The sequence below is a fragment of the Typopeltis vanoorti genome, chromosome 5, assembly GCF_054136105.1.
Source record: "Typopeltis vanoorti isolate ZY-2024b chromosome 5, IOZ_Tvanoo_1.0, whole genome shotgun sequence".
Classification (NCBI taxonomy): domain Eukaryota; kingdom Metazoa; phylum Arthropoda; class Arachnida; order Uropygi; family Thelyphonidae; genus Typopeltis; species Typopeltis vanoorti.
Genome location: NC_143553.1, coordinates 91970959 through 91992716, shown reverse-complemented (window position 1 = coordinate 91992716; position 21758 = coordinate 91970959). Strand labels below are relative to the sequence as shown.

Below are 21758 nucleotides of genomic sequence, written 5' to 3'. Positions count from 1 at the left end.
TCTCTCTCTCCACTGTATCAGCATCAGCATGCAAACCAGGAGACCAGACCTGCAGAGAGTAGTTTAAGTGAAGCTGTACCTTGTAAAGAGGCAAAATAACTTCCTTATTCTTGCATGTCAATGTTCATTTCAATATTGCAGTTACCCTCTAAGTTGTATTTGCAGTCTAGCCCTTGAACTTCAACTTCCTATCTACTAAACTCCAAGATCACTAGCCTTATCAGCTTCTTTCTTCTGGCAAAATCCCACCAATATGACACTGGACATCTAATTTCACTACAGTGCATGACTACATTTACTAACACTGAACTGACAGTCATTTTCACACGTCCACAATTGAAACCTATTTAAATCATTCTGCAAGTAATGCATGTCAAACACATTCTCGATTACTCTGCCTATCCATCTATCAATATACTATTGATAGCAATCTGAAATGGAACTTGCATCACATTTTTAACAAATAAGTTGAGGTTCGCAATTAACAGAATATATTATGTTAAAAAATTTGTAAATGCAGCATTCTTAAGATGCTTATACTATTCTTGGGTAAACTCCTCACTTCAGTATGGTATTACCTGTTGGGGTGGAGATTACTACATCAACCTGCTTCCTTTGATATGAATACAAAATAGAATAATTAGAACTATAGCCATTACTGACTTTGCACATTCAATCAACGATCTGTTTGGCATTCATAATATTTTGCAATTACAGAAACTCTATCTTTATTGTTGTATATTATACGTAAGAAAGAACACTGTAAGAGACTCAGTATATTTCCATTGCATAAAGGTGGCTCCAAGACTGCTGTTGCAAATTACAATGACTCCTGATACTGATCAACGTATATCAGGAGTCGTTGTCAAGGTATTGGAGAAATTAGTCAAGGGCAAAATACAGGAATAGATAGATGGAAATGGGATACTTTATTCCTTTTAACAGAATAAATTCTGTTAAAAGCTTTAGTAATGTCTGGGGGACATCATGGTTTGGTGAAGGGTTGATCATGCCTTAGTAACATTCATCTTACACGTAGACTCACAGTCTACATATAAGATTTAAGGTCATTTAAGATTTGCATTGTCTGTATACTGCTTTTTGATATCTGTCAGTTAGCCGTCCTCTTATCCACACTAATATTTTATAATCCAATCACATATGTTCCAATATATGCAACAGTCTTCTATGCTATATTCTGTTAAAAGCTTTAGTAATGTCTATAAAGCATCATGGTGTATCTATTTCACTTGTCTAACTCAACAGTAACATTATTATAAAATGTGAGCAAGCTGCTCAAACATACATGTCCCTTAGTAAACCTATACTGTTCATTGCAAAGTATAGATTCTCTGTTGACCCATTACTAACTTTTGTACATCCATACAACATTTGTAACTATTCTGACCTGTTCCTTATAATTTTCATAACCAATATCTTTATTATTCAGTCCAGATATACTGATAGGTTGGAAATATCAGTCTTTGCACCACCCTTGTGCAATGGGGATTATCATATATTCTTTCCACTCCTGTGAAATATTCCCTCTTCTGAGGCTCCTATTTTCTAGCCTGTCCAAAGGACCAGGCAATTCACACTTTTAGTATCCATGTTGACATCCCATCAGCCGCTACTGCTGAATTCCTACTCAGTTTGTGAAATATTTCTACTACCACCACCTCCTCATACACCGAAATTTTTTCATTCATTAAAGAGGCTGCAGTGAGCTCAATGTTGCATATAACAGGTTGGTAGCTTTTATCAAAATGGTCACTTATTAGCTGAACAATCTCTTCTGTATCTGTCACATGCTTACCATCTACATTCACCAAAAGTTTTTCTTTTACTTGCAAAGCCAGTTTCTTTTTGTACTCAGATTTAGCTTTCCATACAACATTTGTAACTGTTCTGACCTGCTCCTTATAATTTTCAAAACTAATATCATCCTTATGCACACAGTATTCCTTTCACATTGCCTTTTTCTCGTGAATCTTTTACTTAATAAGATTACACATCCATTTTGCTCCTACCCTATTTATTATTCAAACTCTAGGGACACATTCTGATATTGTATTATTTAAGTATTTTTTAAATGCTTTCCATACACTGCCAACATTCTTACCATCTAGCTAATGATACCAAGGGATAGAACCTAGTATACTCCTTGGTTGGTCATAATTTCCTGCTTTGTAGTTCAGCATGTGACCTTTGATGAATGGAACATCCATAAACTTTGCCACTTCCCAAGTCAGCACAGCAATCACTATCACTAACTGGAGGCAGACCAGTTATGTATTTAACTAAAACCTCTTTTGACACTATAATCAGATCTAACACTCTTTGACCTTGAATTCCTGCTGTCACATGCTGCATGAGGAAACTTGTCTTGCAACAGCTCAATAAATTCAGTTTCATTCTTCTCATGAAATTTCACCACTACCCAATCAACATTCAAATAATTAGTCATCCATGATTACTCATTTCACAGCCATCATGTTCATTTGGTAATGCATTTCATTGTCATTAGCAACTGATCCACTAGGTATGTAACAGCACCCCACTATGTATTTGATCCTGTTAAGACTCCACCTCACGCCATATGGCTTCAAACTCACTGCCACATGGAATATTGTTACTAGTATTGCAGACATCTTGCTACCCTAACTGGACTCGAATCATCCAATATCATTAGCAACACATTCCTCTTCTATCCTTCCTAAAAATATTGTACCCTTTCACACCGCAACATGTTCACCCAAGCAACAACCTATCCCTTTGTTTCTAATACTCCTGACATTTGTGTATATGTTACCGCTAAAGTGCAGAAATCAGTTATTCTGCAGATTATTTAGGTATTGTGCAGATTAACTACGGTGATCCGTTAATGTGCGGAAAATTGTTTCATTTCTCAAATTACCTAGGTAATCTGCAAATTACCTACTAGGCACTCGTTAAAGTGAAAATAAGATCTTTGCTGGAACAACAGCAACGTTTCTGTACGCTTAAATTAACAATGTTATTTATTTATTTTTCGATATCTAAAGAATCAAGTTAATACAATCAAAAATCAACAAATTAGTCGATAGAATCAATCATCAATCAATTAATATAATACAAGGAATCAAACGGTTTAAAATATTATTACAAATAAGAAAAAAAACAGTAGGGAAAGGAAATGAGAGAAACAAACTTTTGAACTTTAACGATACGGAAGCCGTTAATGTGCACATTACCTAGGTAAAATGCGGAAAACTCTTGATTCCGCACGTTAACGGAGCAAATCAGTTAATCTGCAGATTAGCTAGGTAATGTGCACATTAACGGTTTTCGCACTTTAGCGGTAACATATATCCATAATAAGTTACCATAATAAGTTTCACTTAAATATGATTTTTTTTGTATACATGCTTTTTCAGATCTTTATTCTTATCTAAATGTCCTGCTAATACTGACATCTTTGCACTTGGTTAATAAGCCTGAACTGGGAGAACACAATAATTTTCAATTGAAGGCGAGTTAGCCGATCTCATACAGAAGTAGAAGAGTTTTTTCCCTTCCAAAAACTCAGGTTTTCCATCCTGTGTACAGGCAAATTGGCCATGAGAACATTGCAATTTACAGACAAAATCACCATTGTTGGTGTTGAAAGTTTTTCCACTTGATTATACTATAAATTAAAGATGCTGAGAAATTATATTTTTGTTTTAAGCCTTTATCCAAGTGTAAGCAAACAAAGTTTGTGCCAGAAGTATTTTCAGGACAGGGCAACTCATATATAGAGGCTAATGACTTCACTTCACTTGTCTTAGTTAGTCATTAGTGTCTATATTAAAGTTGCTCTGTCCTGAAAATACTTCAGGTGCAAACTTTGTTTGCTTACACTTGGATAAAGGATTAAACCAAAAATATAATTTATACTGTTGTTGTTGTTGGTGATTGGCAGTATATGGCGTTGATGGTAGTTGTCACAGCAGGAGAATTAGGTGTTAGCAGAGATGGTGAGATGAGTGGAGTGCCCTCCCACGATGGGTCCTTGGACTCCTTGCAGGTGTCGTTTAATAGCAATAGTAATAATAATTATTATTGGGCTTCAGGGATGCAGAACCCTTTTAACTCGGAAATCTGCTATGGAATCTTCAGCATAACATAATGTAATTGATGGCTAGCCTGATTTCTTAATGAGAACATTATTCTTAGTAAGAACAGAAATTAGATAGTGTACTAGAAAGTTTTTTTTTTTGCAAAATCACAATTGCATTGTTCTCCTGTCAGATGAATTACTTTGCTAAATTGGATCCATAACATACATGTTGAAAAACATTCAATCTACTACATTTTATTTTAAACTTATTTTAATGTTGTTCCTTTCTAGACAATGTTTAATTTTAGGTCTGTCCTTTTTAGACCATTCATCTGAAGATTAATGAAGAATATAATTGCATTAAAACAGAAAAAAACTGACATAATGAGAGAAGTCTGGATGTAGCAATCTGTCCTCACATTTTCATCTTTGTTATATGTGTGTGTGTGCACACGTGCACACACACACACACACACATGCAAGTATATAAAAAACCAATATCTCATCTCATCATCTCATCTTCCTTATACCCTCTTTTACCTTGCGGTGTCGAGGGTCCATTGATCATTGGACCTCACTCCATTTACAGGATAAGGTGGTCAGCCTTATTCCCCGGTGTATCCTATGGCCTGTAGTGTTGAGTTCTCAAGGCCAGTTTGCCTGCTTTGCGGGATGAAAAACCCCAGAATAAACTGGGGGAAAAACCCTGCTGTCCACGCCCAAGACTGGCTAAACCAATATATCACTATATTTTTAGCAGCCAAACTTTTGTTGTTATCTAACAGTCTTTTCAAGAATAAATAACTCCCTGTTGCTTCTCATGCTCCATGAGAAGCAACAGGGAGTTACATGACACTAACTTTATTGCCCATTTTATAAACTCATATAGACAGAAATCTTGTAAAGAAGATAAAATGGAAAAACAATTACTATCAGAAAATAAGACATGATGAAGTGGACAGGAAATTCTTTTATATTCTTAGCATGAGAAGAAAATAATATATTGCCATGATTTTTTATATATCATTAGCAGAACAAACTTGAAGGTCTTGTCCACATTATGATTACTATGCTGCTCAAAATAATTAGGGGATATTTTAGTTTCTGTCAGATAACTATAAATTTCTGCAAATAATTATAACTATTGGGTACTTTATACATGAATAAATATTTCTTACGTATGGATAGGGTGTAATTAATGAGATATTGTTTAAATTTAACAAATTATACGTTTTAGTGTGAAATAATTTTAACAAGAATAACCAAAAACGCTTTTATTATTGTAATTTTTAATAGGGCATATGGTCTCCATTAACAGCCAAAACAGCGGTACATCTTGATTGCATGGACTGGATAAGATGATCAAACACTTCTTATGGGATATTTCCCCACTCTTCTGTGAGAGCAGTTTCGAGCTCTTGAAGCGATCATGGTAGCACCAGTCGAGCAGAAACTCGCCTACCTAAAGCATCCCAGGCATGATCAATTGGATTACAATCCGGTGAACATGCAGGCCAGTCCATTTGTTTAATACCTTCTTCCTGAAACCACTCTTGTACCAAATTTGCACAGTGTGGATGAGCATTGTCATCCATAAAAATGAGTTCTTGGCCAATTGCAGTAGCATATGGACAAACTATAGGTTCCAAAATCTTATTGCAATACCTTTGGGCTGTTAAGAAAGCGTTTCTGATAAAACAGAGATCAGTATGGCCACCTATACTTATTCTAGCCCATACCATCAAACTCCCACCTTGATGTTGGGGTCTTTCACGAACAAGTGGATTATTTCTTGTTCCACTTTCATGCCATATCTGATTGTAGACTGAACCTGGACTCATCACTAAAAAGTACATGAGCCCAATCCTCATTTGTCCGATTGTTCCTGTGCCCAAATCCTTCAGGCTCTTTTGTGATTTGCAGTAAGTGGAATGCAAACCATTGGTCTTCGAGCATATAAGCCTATGGCATGAAGACGTTTTCGAAAATCGTCTTCATGTCCCGCGTCTAGAAAGTGATTCCAAAGTCACGAAATTACACTTGGAGATACATGACATGCACGAGCGACAACTTGCTGCATTTGTCCAGCTTCTAATCGACCAATGATTATCCTATGATTCTGGGATATCATGTTGCTCTGCCATTTTTAACAAAATAATGGGTGGTAGGTGACACAAGTTTATAACTGAAGTGATAATTGTGCACTGTGGAAGTGAGCACAAAAGTCACTCTTTTATGTACCCCCCCCACATGCTAATATGGTTAAGACACATTTCGACAAGTCTTAACATGATTTTGTATGCAGTTGTGTGTTCTACACTGTTGTATATTAAGAATATTTTAAAATAAATGTGTTACATTTGTAAATTATTTTTATAACTTTATAATTTACAAGAAAACCAAAATATCCACTAATTGTTTTGAGCAGTATATATAAAAGTTAAAAAGAAAGGAGAATAGTGGCATTTCTCCTTAGGTTCTTACCTCTTTTTTCATTTCCATATTTTCTTTACGAAGTGAATGCATCTCACATCTTTTCATCTCTAGAACTGCTTTTAAACTATCCACCTCTTTTTCCAAATCAGCTTTTTTTGATGAAATCCACTTAAAAAAAAAAATGAAAAGGCAAATGAACATAAAGTTAGTATGGACTTTCTAATACCATATTAACATTTTAAATATTTATGATGAAATAAACTGAATGCTATTACAAATAAAACGGAAACTAAAACAAATATGCAGTCTTTTGCAAAATCATTTCAGCTAACGTATTTTAAAAAAAATTGACCATTAATATGTTATGTGATATTTCTGTTAATCACATAACATTAATATGTTATGTGATTAATGTTTTGCTGAAAAGTTATGCATTTATTGTCAAGGTGACGTTATTTTTTTAAATTAAGTTTATATTTAGTTGGAGTGTTTTAATTAAATGCAAGATACATGAGTGTGTATTTATATAAATTTTTGATATTTAATTATAGAATTGAATATAAAATATATAAAACACATGTAGTAAAATCAATAGAGTTGTTAGCCCCTTATTTAACTTTGCTATGAGTAGCTTCAAGAAACGTGACATATGTGAAAGGTAATCATTAGCAAATGCAAGTAGCTTATGGCAGGAAGGAGAGGATATTAAGAGAGACTGTCAGAAGTATGTACTAATTAGGCAGATATAGTGTGAGTTTTGAATGCACATGAGATCTGACGGAAGATCGAATGAGACATTGGTGAGAAAGAATGCGAGCACAGATAGAAGAGTATAGCACACAACAGTGATGGCAGTATGTGAGATAGTTATAACGTCAAAGTAGTAGGGACAGTGGTTGTTCTATGATTAGGTATATTCCAGACAAGCAAATAGCAAAAGCATGTTTTCTGGGACATGAGTGAGGCTATAGGCAACAGGTAGAACAAATGGAAGAAGATACAATGAACATCAAATTATATACTAATGATGATGATGGAAAGTTGATTCAGATGATAAGGAACTTATCTCACACAGAATACTTGCAGGTTGACTTGAACAGAATAATTCTATCAGTAAATGTTAATAAGTGGCACTACAATGCTGGTAAATGGAAGATTATGCATTTTGGATTAAAAACATTGTAGGCTAAATATTTTATTAATAGGAATTTGCAGCAAGTGGCGATGACAGTGGATAGCAAGTTGAAGTTCAGAAGCCACAGAGCTAAAGTCGTTAAGTCATCACATTAGATAACTGTAACATTAAAGAGGACACCAACTTATAGGAATGAGGAAGTTATTCTTCCACTTTATAAAGCTTTAATAAACAGGATCTGAACTACTGTGTGCTTAGTATGGTTGCCTGGGTTCCACGGAAATGAAAATCCTCTGAGAGAGAGAGAGAGGTAGACTGTAAAAAAAAAAAATGTTGAATGAGGTGAAAAGAAGAGCAAAAGGTTGAGTTAGTATGCTGTGATTGCAAATGATTCAATGAATAGACTGTGCAGGAGAAATGATGTACACTACATTGCAGTCAGTAATGTTTTTGATGATGGAAAGGATTTGTACTTGTAGGATTACACTTAAGTAGATTTGGTTTAGACACTCGGAGAAACTGCTGTTCAGTGTAGATTGTCAGGTAAATGAAGTGTGACATTGTGGCTGCATGAAAGCTTGGACACATGCACTTAAGTGAGAGAGATTGTTATGACAGAGAGAGAGAGAGAGAACAACAGCATTCTGAAAATGGTGTAACTAGTTCTGTCAGACAAGAAAAGAAATGACTGTGAATGGTGGAAAGGGATTTGTTCAACATATCAACTCAGGCTGCTTATTTGAATCATATCTCATTTTAAACATTCCTTGAATATGCGTTAGCCTGGCACCTGGTTATTATGCATGTTTGGCATTAGTGATATCTGACTAACAGAAAGGAATACTCTCACAGAAATGGAATTCTATGAGTACAGTTTATTCTGGGAGGGAGTAGGAAAGAAAGTGTGTGTGGGGGGGGGGGGAGCACTGTTAATGATTGCAGAGAGAGAGAGAGATTAAATCAAACATGAGTAGAAATCCCAAATAGTAGTAGTGGTGGTGGTAGTATGAGTAACATAAGCAATGTTTGGGTGTGAATAAGAAGTTAACAGACCAAAATACAGAGATCGATGGTGCGACAGTCCAGACTTTTCTAAAGTGGGCTGTGAACTGAATAGACAGATAACCCCATAGTTGAAATTATCCATAATGATCCAGAGAGGAGTAAAAAGAAGCATGAATAATGGAGGAAATGAGTATTTATAGAATTACTAAGGGTTAACTAGATGGACAATTGCAGAAATGTCTGGCAATGGTAAAGCTGAAACAAGAGATATGTGAAGAAAGAAACTGTAGCATGTGACATAACAGGAGAAGGAGAGTAAGGAGAAAAATTTTATGGTGATTCTATAAGAGAAGTATTAAATGAGAGTGTGACTAAATTTTGTTTCCCTGGTGTGAAAATTAATATTAGTTAAGGCTGCCAGGATGCAAAAAGGCAAGGTGAAAAATTTTATTGCTGAGGTAGTCACAAATGGCTTGAAGGGGCTTAAAATATTGCATGACAGAAGAAATGAAAGAGTTGTTGGATAAAGAAAAAAAGAAGAGTGAGAGTTGGTAAGTTGCTGTGCAATGATTTCAAATGAATCAAAGTGCAGGTTTTGCAGAAGGAATGTGTATTTGTAAACTTATAGACTGTATCTGATGGATGGAATGGCTTTTATAATACTAAGAGATTGAACTTAAATGGATTTGGAGTTGAGTGTCTCAAGAAAGAAGAGTGTGGAAGTACAAAGTAAGGAACACCAGAGCTATTATAGAGGTTTCAGATGAGTAAGTGAGTGAATGAGTGTCTGTGAGAATGACCAAAAAAATATAGAATCTAGTCTCTAAAGGGAGGAAACTGAATGGGGTAATTCAATACAAGGTGTAAAGATAGTTGGGGGCCTATGGGATACTTAAGAGTTTGTGTATACGAATGCCAGAAGTATCAGAAATAAGAGGAAGAAGTTTTTAGCACTGGTTACTGCAACTTCACCAAAAGCTACAAGTCTTAGCTCATAGAGAATGATGTAGTTACAGGGAAATGTGAAGTGTATAGCATTTTTGGGAGGATAGGTGGAATAGGATGGGAGAAGGCATACTGCAGCTGAGAAAAAAAAGAGTAGGAAATAGGAAGGGCAGTTCATCTGAGGCAATCTAGTGCGAGATCAAGGGCAGGAGGACAAAATGATTGCTGCTGTATGCTAGGGGATGCAAGGGAAGATGCGACAGAAATGCATTGGCAAATTAGCACAATGAGTGCAGGTCAAATAATTATTAAGGGGGTTTAAATTATAGGTACAATTGACTAGAGATCACATTGTAGAAAGGAAATGGAATTTATTTGCCAACTAAAAAAATATTTATTTGAAACAGCATGCAATGGAAGTGAAACCAGGTTTCAGAGTACCTATTTCTAGCTGGTGATAGGACCAGAAGTTTTGTCCATAACCAATCTTGCCACATTTCCTCTTACTGGGACCATGTGATTGTGACTTGGGAGGTTGCCAAATATGAAAATTTCAGTTAAGGAGTATATGCACAACTACTGTATGCCCACAGATGTGAGACCCTTCAACACTTCTGCACATGTCAGAAGGAGAATCCATTCCAATAACAGGGTAATCAATCAGTCTTGTGGAATGGGTTGTTTATTATTACATGTCAGAAAATTAACTTTTTTTTTTAAATGAACATTGTAGTTTTTTAAGTGGTAACTATTTTGTTTGTATAACAGGTTGGAAAATTTTATGTACAAATCACATGATTTCACGTGTTGGTGACCAATTCGTACATTCTTTATTTCTTTCTCCCCTTCAGCACGAATTGACTATTCTTGGCATTCTGCCAGACCCGGTGAAGTGTGGGTGTACTATACAGGGCTGGAGATTATGGCAAACTTATGAGATAGCTGAAGCAGTGCTGTGATATATAAGCATCTGCAAGGGTAAGATATTAGCAATATACCCTTGATATTACATTAGATATTAGTGATATCAGACTGTATACCGAAGGTCAAGAGGATAAATCAGATAGGAGTTAGGGTTAAAGCAGTTTCTAAATAAATGACTATTAATAAAAAAAATCTGACTAGTTTTACTTACACTAAAACTGGTGGTTTCATCAGGATTTAAAATAAGCATAAAAAATATATAAAAAAGAGATAACAACAAAGTTATCCAAATGCTGAAAAATCATTGGAAAATAAGGCAAATTGATTTGATTTCTTCTTAATACAAATGTGAAGTTGCACGCTGCATTAGCTGTGATCATTGAAGAGATAACTGAACAGTAATCAAGGTGTTTTGAGATGATTATTTTTATTATTTAATCTCTGTTCGACTGCGCCATTTGTTTAGATAGGATAATATTATTAATTTTTATCAATCTCTTTCATTTATATGAGATTTTCTCTATAACAATTATTTTTATTTCCGAGTGTATTTATATATGCACAAGGGTTCACTCTGATTGGTGCAATGACTTTTTTTACTGTTTCTTTCAGAATCCAAAAAAATCACTGACTCAAGACCAAATACAAAATTTAGACATTTAATAAAACAAAAACAATATATATACACTTCAAACAAAATTACATAACTAACTACAAAATTAATTGGATCCAAGGCCTTTTAAAATAAACTTGCACTTAAGAGATCACCCATTTTCTAACTCATTCTATTACTGATTTGTTTAACATATACTTCATCACATCCACTAGACCATAGGTTCACAAACTTTTTCGGGCCACTGCCCACTTTGCAAGACATAAATTTTGTAACACCCCCCATTATATAAATTATATAAAATTGGGTTTATTTTTGTACAAATCAATTAGAAAAGTGGTTTTATATATTTTATATATATTTTGAAATGAAATATAATGAATATATTTGCTACTGTAAACAACCTATTATACACACATATATATATATATGCTCTATTTTCTCATTGACATAGAAAATTGATTGTGTAAGACGAGCATAAGATGAATTAAAATGCAATATTTAAATTTTGAATGATTATCTAATCGCAAAATCACGAAAATAATTAATTTTTAAATATATATTATTAATTTCTTCTATAAAGAGCCACCGACCCCTAGACCGCCTGAACATGCCCCAAACTGCTTCTGACCCCACTATACCCCCCTCCCCCCCTAGAAAGCTTTAGCGCCCACTGGGGGGGGTGGTATTGCCCACTTTGGGAACCTATGCACTAGACTAAACACTTTGTTTACACAATAACAAAAATGTTCATAACCAGTTTGTCTTTTAAAGCCCTTTTTCCTGAAGATATAAACTCTTTCTTCTTTTTCATAGGATCCTTTCTCATCACCCTCATATAGCACACATTAATTCTTCCTGACTCTGAAGTGTAGATATTCTGAATTCACCGAAGTATAAATACTCTCACTTCATGCAATTCAATTTTGCTAATTTTTGTACAAGCAAAAAGGTTTCTTCTACTGCTTCATCTAAGTTTGCTAAATTCCATCTCCTTTTCCAGCAGAAATAACAGTTAGATCTGGCGTCCTTAAGACAGATGAAATTTTCCAATCAGCATTTACTCGAACATTCCTTTAGGATGTCAATAGCATTATCTTCTTTTAATTACCTATTACTTATTGACAGTCTTAACTCCTCCACTTTAAAACCTCACAGTTCTATGATTCCTTTTTCGGAATCTACTATTAATCTTCCAATCAGCATTTCCTCGAACATTCCTTTAGAACGTCAATAGCAATATCTTCTTTTAATTACCTATTACTTATTGACAGTCTTAACTCCTCCACTTTAAAAACTAACAGTTCTATGATTAATTTTTCGTAATCTACTATTAATTTTCTTCTGACTGTTACATAAAAAAAAAAAACTTAATTTCCTCCGAACCCAAATATTTGCCAGCCTGCGTTCTCTTTTCTTCCCAAATGCTCTCTTATTACTTTCTGTTACCTCGATACTGAATGCTCTCTGTCAGCTGTCAATCACCCATCAAACTCCTGGGCGAGCATGCGCACTCCATGAAAGTGGCAAGCAAGAAGTTATGTATAATGGCAGACATGTTGTCTCCATTAGCGACAAGAGAATGTCTTCACAAAACACAACTTAATATTTTAAACTACAATAAAATTTCTGAAAGTAACAACTATCAAAATCCAGTAATTACATGAATTTTTTTTAAATGCTTCACATTTTATTTTGACAAAAATAACATCAATAATGGGCACATCACAAGTGCTGACAATGCGTGTTATGAAACAAAAACTAATAATGTACTAACGCAAACAATTTGTAAAAATATTCAGAATTTTAAATTCTGACTATTTTTACATCAGTTTCATCTTTCTCTGAAAAAAAAAAAATTTTTTTTTAATTTTAAATATTTAACTTATATCTAACAACACTTTTAATGCATATTCCTAGATCTTAAATAATAACGTGATTCATGCTGATCATTATTTACAATCTCAGAATCACTAATTTCAGAATCATCTGAAGTTAGAGATAATTCAGAATTTACATCTTCCAATTTATTATACTTACAAATTTCATTTCTGTACTTTTCAAATATCTCCTTTAAATTATTGGAATTATGCCATAAATCTACAGAATCATCACTATCAGAATCAAATTCTACAGGTTTCTGAGATTCTTTATCCTTACTAACTAAATTAGAAGTATTTTCACATCCCTCTGGTTTGTTTAACTCTAAGTTAACTAACCTATGATATTCTGCTATTATTTCATCCATGTTAGAGTCTTTTTAATTATCATCACTCTTACATTGTATATTATCTGAATTATGTATTCTGGAGTTTCTGGAATTTCTTGTATTAGGTTTTGTTGTACCTGAACTTCTTAATTTTCTCCCTTGCTGTGTATTTGTAATATGAGGTTTAAAACTATTCCCTTTTCTACTAACTGATTGTGAATGAGATGCACAATTAGTATCAGGAAAACAACCCTCATCTTTCAATATTTTATTCATATTGTCTCCTACCATAATTAAATTTCTACTCCCTAAAAAGTACCTTTTTAGCCTATCAGAGTGTACACTTATAATTTTACTAGGATTTTTGACATCTTGAATCCTAAAATTCACAGGAGAAAATTGGTCTAGAATTCTATGTGGACCTGAAGCTTTCCTTCCTAATTTTCCAACCCTTTTTATACTAGATTTATCATCTACCAATACTAAATCTCCTGGTGCAAATGACTTATACTTTCTAAAATGATTTATATACTGTCTAGTTTTCGGCAAACTTAATTTACTTATTTCACCCACTAATCTGTGTGTAATGGAGAATTTATCTACTACTGTTTCCAGATACTCATTTATGTCATTGTATCCTATATTAGGAATAAATGAAACAAGTTCATTAGGAAAGATTGGATCAAAGCCATATAAAGCAAAATTCTTTGATAGCAGAATGAAAAGCAGATCTACATGCAAATAATACTTGAGAAAGATATGTGTCCCAATCATTCGTTTTAGTTTTGTCAGATTGGAAAGTATTTGCTTTATATTTTTATTCAGCCTTTCACACATACCATTAGACTGTGGGTGGTAAGGTGCAGTAAAAATCTTCTTAACATTAAGTAATTTACATAATTGTAATAACAGCTCAGATGTAAAATTTGCTCCTTGATCTGAAAGTAAGGTCTGAGTAGTTCCATATCTACAAATTATCATATTCAAGAACTTTCTTGCAATAGTCTTTGCAGTTTGATCTACCCTTCACAAAACCATGCTGTCCCCCATACAGTATCCCATTATCATCTATTCGATCCTGTATGTTTCTCTTGACTACTTTCTCCAAAACCTTGATGACTCCTGATATGCTGATCAGTCATGTAATTTGCAACAGCAGCCTTGGAGCCTCCTTTATGCAATGGAACTATTTTTCCCTCCTTCCACCCCCTCGGGACTAACCCAGACCTAAGACTCAAATTAAACAAAATGGTCAAGGACACTGACAATTCTTTTGCCACTTCATGTAAGACCTGAGCTGATATACCATCCAATCCCACAGATGCATTCACATTAAGGTTTTGTAATATACTATTCACCTCCATTTCATTCACTTCAATTCCTGTATAAGCTATTGGCTCCTTCATTCCTGCAATATCACCACCTGGATGATACACTCTTGCAAAGTGCTCACTCAGTAATTCCACTGTTTCAAGTGATTCAGTTACCTCCCTACCATCGGCATTCCTTAAAATCATTCTGCCATATACATTTTTTCTTTTACTTGCAGCATATCGAAAAAACTGTTTGGAATTCTCTTTAGTTTCATTGCTAATTTCCTTTCATAATCTGCTTTTGCTTTTCTTACCACACTAGTTACCCTTCTGGCCTGTGCTTTATACTTTTTTGTGTGCCTGCAGGTCACCTTTCTCCTTAAATTCCCTCCACACAGTTGTTTCTTTCTTTGCAGCTCAAGCGTAATGGTGTTATTCATCTATTTAACTCCCACTTGATTTACTATCCAGACTCTAGGTATGCAGTCAGCCATTACCTCCTGCAAACACTCCTTAACCACTTTCCATGCACTATCAACATCCAGCCCTTGCAGTTTTACATGCCATGGCACCGAGCCAAGCAATCTCCTAAGCTTGTCATACTTACCAGCCCAGTAATTTCACATGTACCTGTCTTACTTGAAAATTCCACACATTTGCAGTTCTGTATGGGCTTGCTGCTTATTTCTTGCCAACTATTGATGATAAACTCATTGATGTACTGCATGTAAAAAATTACTAATACTAGCCACAGGATCCTCTGGGTTGATGCTAAATTATTGCATAATTGCTACTTCAAATTTGAAAGTCTTTTTAATGAAATTTCTGAGGTTCTTCTCCACTGTCCTTGCCTCAATCTCAATGACAGATTATCTATGACCAGAATTGGGGAAACTTATCAGTAAATGTATTTCTTTTTTTTTCTTTTTAATATTCACACACGTCTATTTTGGATCCTAATTGTATTATACTTACCTGACTTCCTGATGGCTGCACATGAAAAAAATATGCCATTCTCTATGCACTGTTGTTATTTGAATTTTCTAAGTCTATTTGTTACATTGGTGATGGTTTAAGATACTTAAACCAAAATATTTGTATAATTTAGTACAGTTAATTATACATCCGCTGTGCTCGTGTATATTTTTTACATTTCTAAATGAGGATGTGTCAAACAGTTGTCAAGAAAGTTATGCTGACCTCCATTATAGTTCCATGCTATATCTCAATAACTATTTGATAAAAATTTCAGAAGTCATCCATGTATTCTTGTTAGTACAGTACAGAACTGGTAAACTGCCCTTCTACGTCCATTAAAGCATCAATGCTTCATGGTTTTTCCAATAACCAACAGCTTCAATTTAACAGTTTCTGATATATTTGAACAGCAAGCATAATTTGTAATTACACAAATTGTTTTATTTGAACCTGACAGTGCTTATAGGTAAAATAACTATCAATCTCTTATCTAAAAACTATGTATGGCATAGCATTTCCACCCATGTCATTTGGGTGGAGAAGATCTGGGTATGAATCCCATCTAGGACATGAAGAACCTTTATTGGGGCTTTTCAAATGAGTAAGTAATATAGCCTCATATGGAGTTGGCAGGGTTTTTCTTTCTGGAAACTTAGGTTTTTTTTTTTGTTACAAACTGCTAAGGAGAACACATGCAATTGATAAACAAAAATACATGATAACCAATAGCCTTGCACTGGTTTTATAAGATGGAGCTTGTTAGCATATGATGGATAATACCATCATATGCTAACAAGCTAACTTTTTTTCTATTTCTATCAGTATGCAACATGCCTGATGTTTTTAGACTTAGGTCAGTCATTCATGATGTGTGATCTAACTTTAAAAAAACACAAAATGGCCACTAGACAGTGCAATGGATGAAATCTAATGATAACACTTTAGAGAGATTCCAAATCCGCTAGCAAATAATCTTGCTGCTCCTATTTGCCTGGAGCAGTCTATGTGGTGCATTGCTGAGGAATTGGATGAAATTATCCACATATATGGCTAGTAAAATAATAATAATAAACATTACTGAATAATCCACATCGCTTCCAATTTCAAGTCTATTTAAACAACTACTATGAAAAGTTAAATCAGAAAGATTACATGCAGATAAAGGTTTGTCTTTATCTGCATGTAATAATCTCTTTAATTTTTCATGATGCGTATGGTCTTCGTTTCACTTCAGTGATGTTCATTTCCTTATGAAATCTAAAAAAACACACTTTTTCCTAAAAGAAGTCAACTTCCTCAACATTACTCATCTGTTTTCCCAATTAAAATCTGACTCTTTACATCTGAAAGGTAACATTTGTGTGCATGTTCAATCTGATACATTGTGTCCAAGTTTTTGAGCTTAGAATTTTCTCTTTTTCATTTTTTGTGGCTAAACATTTCTCTGTCCCATTCTATTAACTCCTTGATCATAGGTCCTTAATCATGCTATATATAGATTGCTGTGAGGAGATTTGGACACCTGGTTTTCAAGGGAGATGGGGATGTATTCAAATGAGTTCAGAGATAATTACCAAAGTGAATTTTGAGTATGAAGAAACAGACTGAGGAAGTGCAATTTCCAGAGATTATGGATAGGATGAGGAATGAAGGAAGGAGGGAGAGACATAAGTTGGTAATTGGAGTTGGTTGATACCGCTTAAATATGCAAAATATTTTTCATATAATGGTAGCGGGGGGGGGGGGGGGAAACACATGGTCAGAATAAAAGGCCATCCATCTCTGGATGCTGTGTATGGAGAATAAGATAAGAGGATAGGGGTATAAGACTGTCTTTTACTCTGATATCTAATATAATGTGCTTTAGCCTGAAAGTGATGAGATCTGATGTTGTACAGTATACTCCATACTCTGTCTTACATCTCTAGCTGCTTGGCACTCAAGATTCTACCGTGGTTTCAGATAATGGAAATCAAGATGATAATGTTTTTGAAAATGCAGTTGTTTCTGTCTTGACAATACAATCTCTTACATGCCTCACTGCTTTGGTGATATGCATTTGCTTGAATATCTCAGGATTAAATTTTATAATGTGAAAAGGTATTCCAGTTAGTCTAGTCAATTTTCCATCTTGACATTCATGAAGGAGAAGTACCTTTGATGATATAGTGTAAAAAGCACAGGAAAGTGGCTGCTTCCATATAAATTCTCAACAACAAGTACAAACAGTTGAAGAATGGCAAGGAAGCAGACTGTAAAATCTAATGCCGAGTATAAGAAGTTAGGCATGAAAGAAGAAATTTTGTATCTATTATTAAGAAGAGAGGGGTCATTATTATCAAGTATACACTCAACAGTCTTTCCTCATTCATGTTGGCATTATTGCACAGAGTGTAGCCATTAAAGTTACCCATAAGAAGTATAGATGGAGGCAACTGTAATATTACACTGAGTGGCCACTTTAATACTAATAAAGTAACCACTCAGTGTAAGATTATCAAGACCTGTCTGAGCTAAGTCAGGACCATAAAAGAAACACATTATAATAAGAAATCCCATCCATATATTTCAATGTAATATCAATGGTATTACAATTTTAATATGCACTTCACATCCATAATAACCTTGACATCTATAGATGTTTTGGCCAGTAGCGTGGTTAAGGCTAACCTTTGACTGGATAGTGTTTGTCATTTGGTTTTGGGACACATGGATGGTCAGTGTCCATTTCTTCCTCTGGAAAAATGTTGAATACATAGTCTGATATGTCCTAGTAAGTTCTTGTATTTACTTTAAAGGTTAGTGGATACTGAATACCCATTTTTTTCTGTAGAAATACTGGCAATTTTTCTTTATGCTGCTCTGGTTCACGATTTTATTTATTTATTTATTTATTTTTTAATAAACACATTCTCATTTAGTAGGATCATTTCAGGAATTGTTTCAGGAGTGAGACCATAGTAGCTTGGGATTAATGTACTCAAGAAAAAAGCATATGTGATCCAAAAGTTCAGGTATGATAAAATTATCAGATGGCAGGATAAACATATGGGTCTGTGTCCCTTTTGATATTTTCTTAACTGCCACTCAGTATAAGAGAATTTCAGATGTTGTGATGTCAAGCTTCCTCTTTGTATCCTGATATGAGATGTTCTGTTGAGTCTTGATCTTGTATCTCTTTTCATCCTATCTTTGGCATGCTTGGGAATAGAATGAATGGTCTCCCTTATAGTTTTACTTCAAAGCAAGATTTATTATCAAGGTCATCAGACACAGATGGTAGAGCTACAACAAGCAGTTTCAGCACAGCTACTAATTAAGGCATCTTAATGGTCTGGTTGGTCGAGTGGTTAGCGTATTTTCTCCAGCTAAAAGGCTGCAGGTTCGAATCCCGCCGTGGGCATGGATGTTCGTAATTGCCTGTGAAAATACTAGTGTTGGCCGGTAGATGGCGTTGGTGTAGATGAATAAGGTAGTTGTGGTGGATGGATTGGTGGAAAGTTGTAGGGCATGTGCCCTCCCTCGATGAGTCTTTGGACTCCCTGGAGGTGTTAAGTAATAATAATTAATGGATTAGGAATGCTAAGCCTAACAGGACAGTTGTGATATCCTGCCTTTACAAATGTTGGACGCTTAGAAGTGTCAATGATATTTCTGGATGGAAGTAAGTCACCATTCCTACTTATCAGAATGCAACTGATACTGTCACTCTGAATTTTTAAGCTCCTAACATATCTTCTGATCCAAAATATCAAGAAGATCCAATTCTGATATCACTCCTCTAGAACAGCTCAGTATTTTATGGGGTATTACAATAATTGGTATTCTCCTATAGATTGTGTTGCTGACATGATGTGGTAACATCATGTCAGCAACACAAGAATATCAACCAGAATGTGGTTTAACTGTTTAAATGTGGCTTAATTGGCAGGTTAATCTTGCCAAACTTCTAAATTCTTTTGAATAATAAAGGTGACATTTTCTCTAGTGAGCATTCACCTGTTGTGAGAAATTGCTTTATATATATATGGATGATGTAAAACTTTTAAACATCTGCTATGTGGAGGAAAATATTTGTACCAGTACACATAGCTAAAGAAATCTCCTGTCTGATACTTCACATGGTGGCAAGTGTCTTCCCAGGAATAGTAAAAATAGTGAGAAGTGTGCAAGCTGATCACAAGTCATGAAAATTGCATGAAATTATCAGGAAAGAGACAGACAGACACTCAGTCAATAATAAGGCACCATTGTGTAACAGAATATTATAAGAATATAGGAGCAGTTGACAGGGCAGACATCATAAGTAGTCATAATGAATGTTTTCATAAGGCCTTAAATTTAGTGGTGTAAAAAGTGGTTCACTATTTCCAATTACAACAAGTAATAAATTTTATATCCACTATTTCCACCAAATTGTGGAAATAGGGCACATAAAAATTTGTGCGCATTGCTGTTTTACAATTACGGAAGTTTATCTTGAATTCCTGGAAGTTTCATGCTCAGTCATTGATGAAACTGTGGCAGAAAAGCTGGGATATAAGAAATTATGTTCCAGATGGGTCCCAAAAATGCTGACTGATATGCATAAACAGAAATGAGTGGAATCAGCTCAAAAATTTTTGGAGCATTATGAAAATGAAGGAGAAGAATTTCTTTCTCATATTGTGATGAAACATGGATTTTGTATGCAAATATCAAGTCAAAACAACAATCAATGCAGTGGCACCATTCATCACCTCCAAAAGAAAAAAAAATTCAAACATGTGCTGTCAGTCAAAAAAAAACGATGGCCACTGTCTTCTGAGACAGAAAAAGGATCTTGCCCATTGATTTTCTTCAGGTAGGAACCACAATTAATTTTTGTGTTCACTGTTTCCACCAAATCATCCATCATGACATTTGGCCAGCTACTGCGCTCTTCATCGTGAACAATGCTGTGCCCTTTTTTAAACAAATGACACCATTACCTAAGCTTATTGTCACTCATTACATTAGGCATTGTAAACCTTATACAGTCATCAATTAATTTCTACAGCACTATTGTTTTCTACCAACAAAAAAAACCTATTGTTATTGTATCTAGCTAATGAGTCACTCTATGCTACCATGCATACACAATCCCTCTCCCATATCTTATTTGGCAGCAATTTCTGACTGGACCTTACTTTCTTGGCATGCTGGAACAAAGATTTTCAATAAGTAATTTATAAATATTATAATTTTGGTTAACTTTGATTTTTAAAACAAATAGCCTAAAGTTTTTTTTTTATTTAAAATGCAAAAAATAAAAAATAAATAAATAAAAAAGTCAGCAAAGAGTTTTGGCTGGCTTCTACTTTTTAGGAGTTAATATCCAAATCACTTGATGCTGACTAGACAAACTGCTGAAATGTATGCATGACAAATATCAGTAACTTGTACAATGCAAGTAGTTCATTTAAGAATAACAAAAGTTTTAAACATAGTAAACAAACTCACCTGAATTTTTGAATCAGTGTCCCGCTGTAAAGCATCTTCTACCTGTTTTGCCTGCTGGCGTAAAGTATTGTATTCTTTTTGAAGCCTTTCAAATTGCTCATTAATACTTGCTTGGGCTTCTTTGTATCTTTCCTCAGCTAATTTCAGCTCACTTGCATGCGTGTGTGCAATTTCTATGAAATATTAAAATAATGGATCAAATTTTCTACCATATTTTATGATGATAAAAGCTAAAGAAATGCATGCATAAGAATTATGAAAGATGATTTCCACAGAAATAAAGAATTATAATGCAGTTAGTAATAATGTTAGAGGTCACTTAGAGGTTAAAGATATATAACTGAGCAAAGACTTGCACATGCAGCACTTCTGATGAGAACTGAATAGGGCTTCTGACCCAATGTTCAATCCTTACTTTCTCATGGTAAGCCCTATTATTACATATTCACTACTGAATGAATGATGACGGGCTGGAAATTTGGTACTTCTTTAAATCACGGAAAACGTTGATACACCATAATGAATGAAATGTCATACCCAGCAGATCATTACCCAGTTAAACAAAGCTCTCACTGATTTTGTAGAGAACTATAGCAATAGTGAAAAGTAAGCTACAGGAACAAACTGAACTGTAGCAG

At 34.6% G+C, this 21758-nt stretch overlaps 1 protein-coding gene across 6 annotated transcripts in view; it reads right to left on the bottom strand.

Moving 5' to 3' along the window:
• The window catches only part of LOC150106649 (uncharacterized), a 366314-nt gene that overhangs the window by 23364 nt on the left and 321192 nt on the right, over window positions 1-21758 (bottom strand). For all 6 annotated transcript variants that reach the window (XM_090393240.1, XM_090393245.1, XM_090393244.1 and 3 more), the window contains 2 exons: window positions 21121-21293; window positions 6566-6685 (listed from right to left, as the gene is read on the bottom strand). In XM_090393240.1, the coding sequence (XP_090249366.1) occupies window positions 6566-6685; window positions 21121-21293 (293 nt within the window). The remainder of the gene's footprint in view (window positions 1-6565; window positions 6686-21120; window positions 21294-21758) is intronic.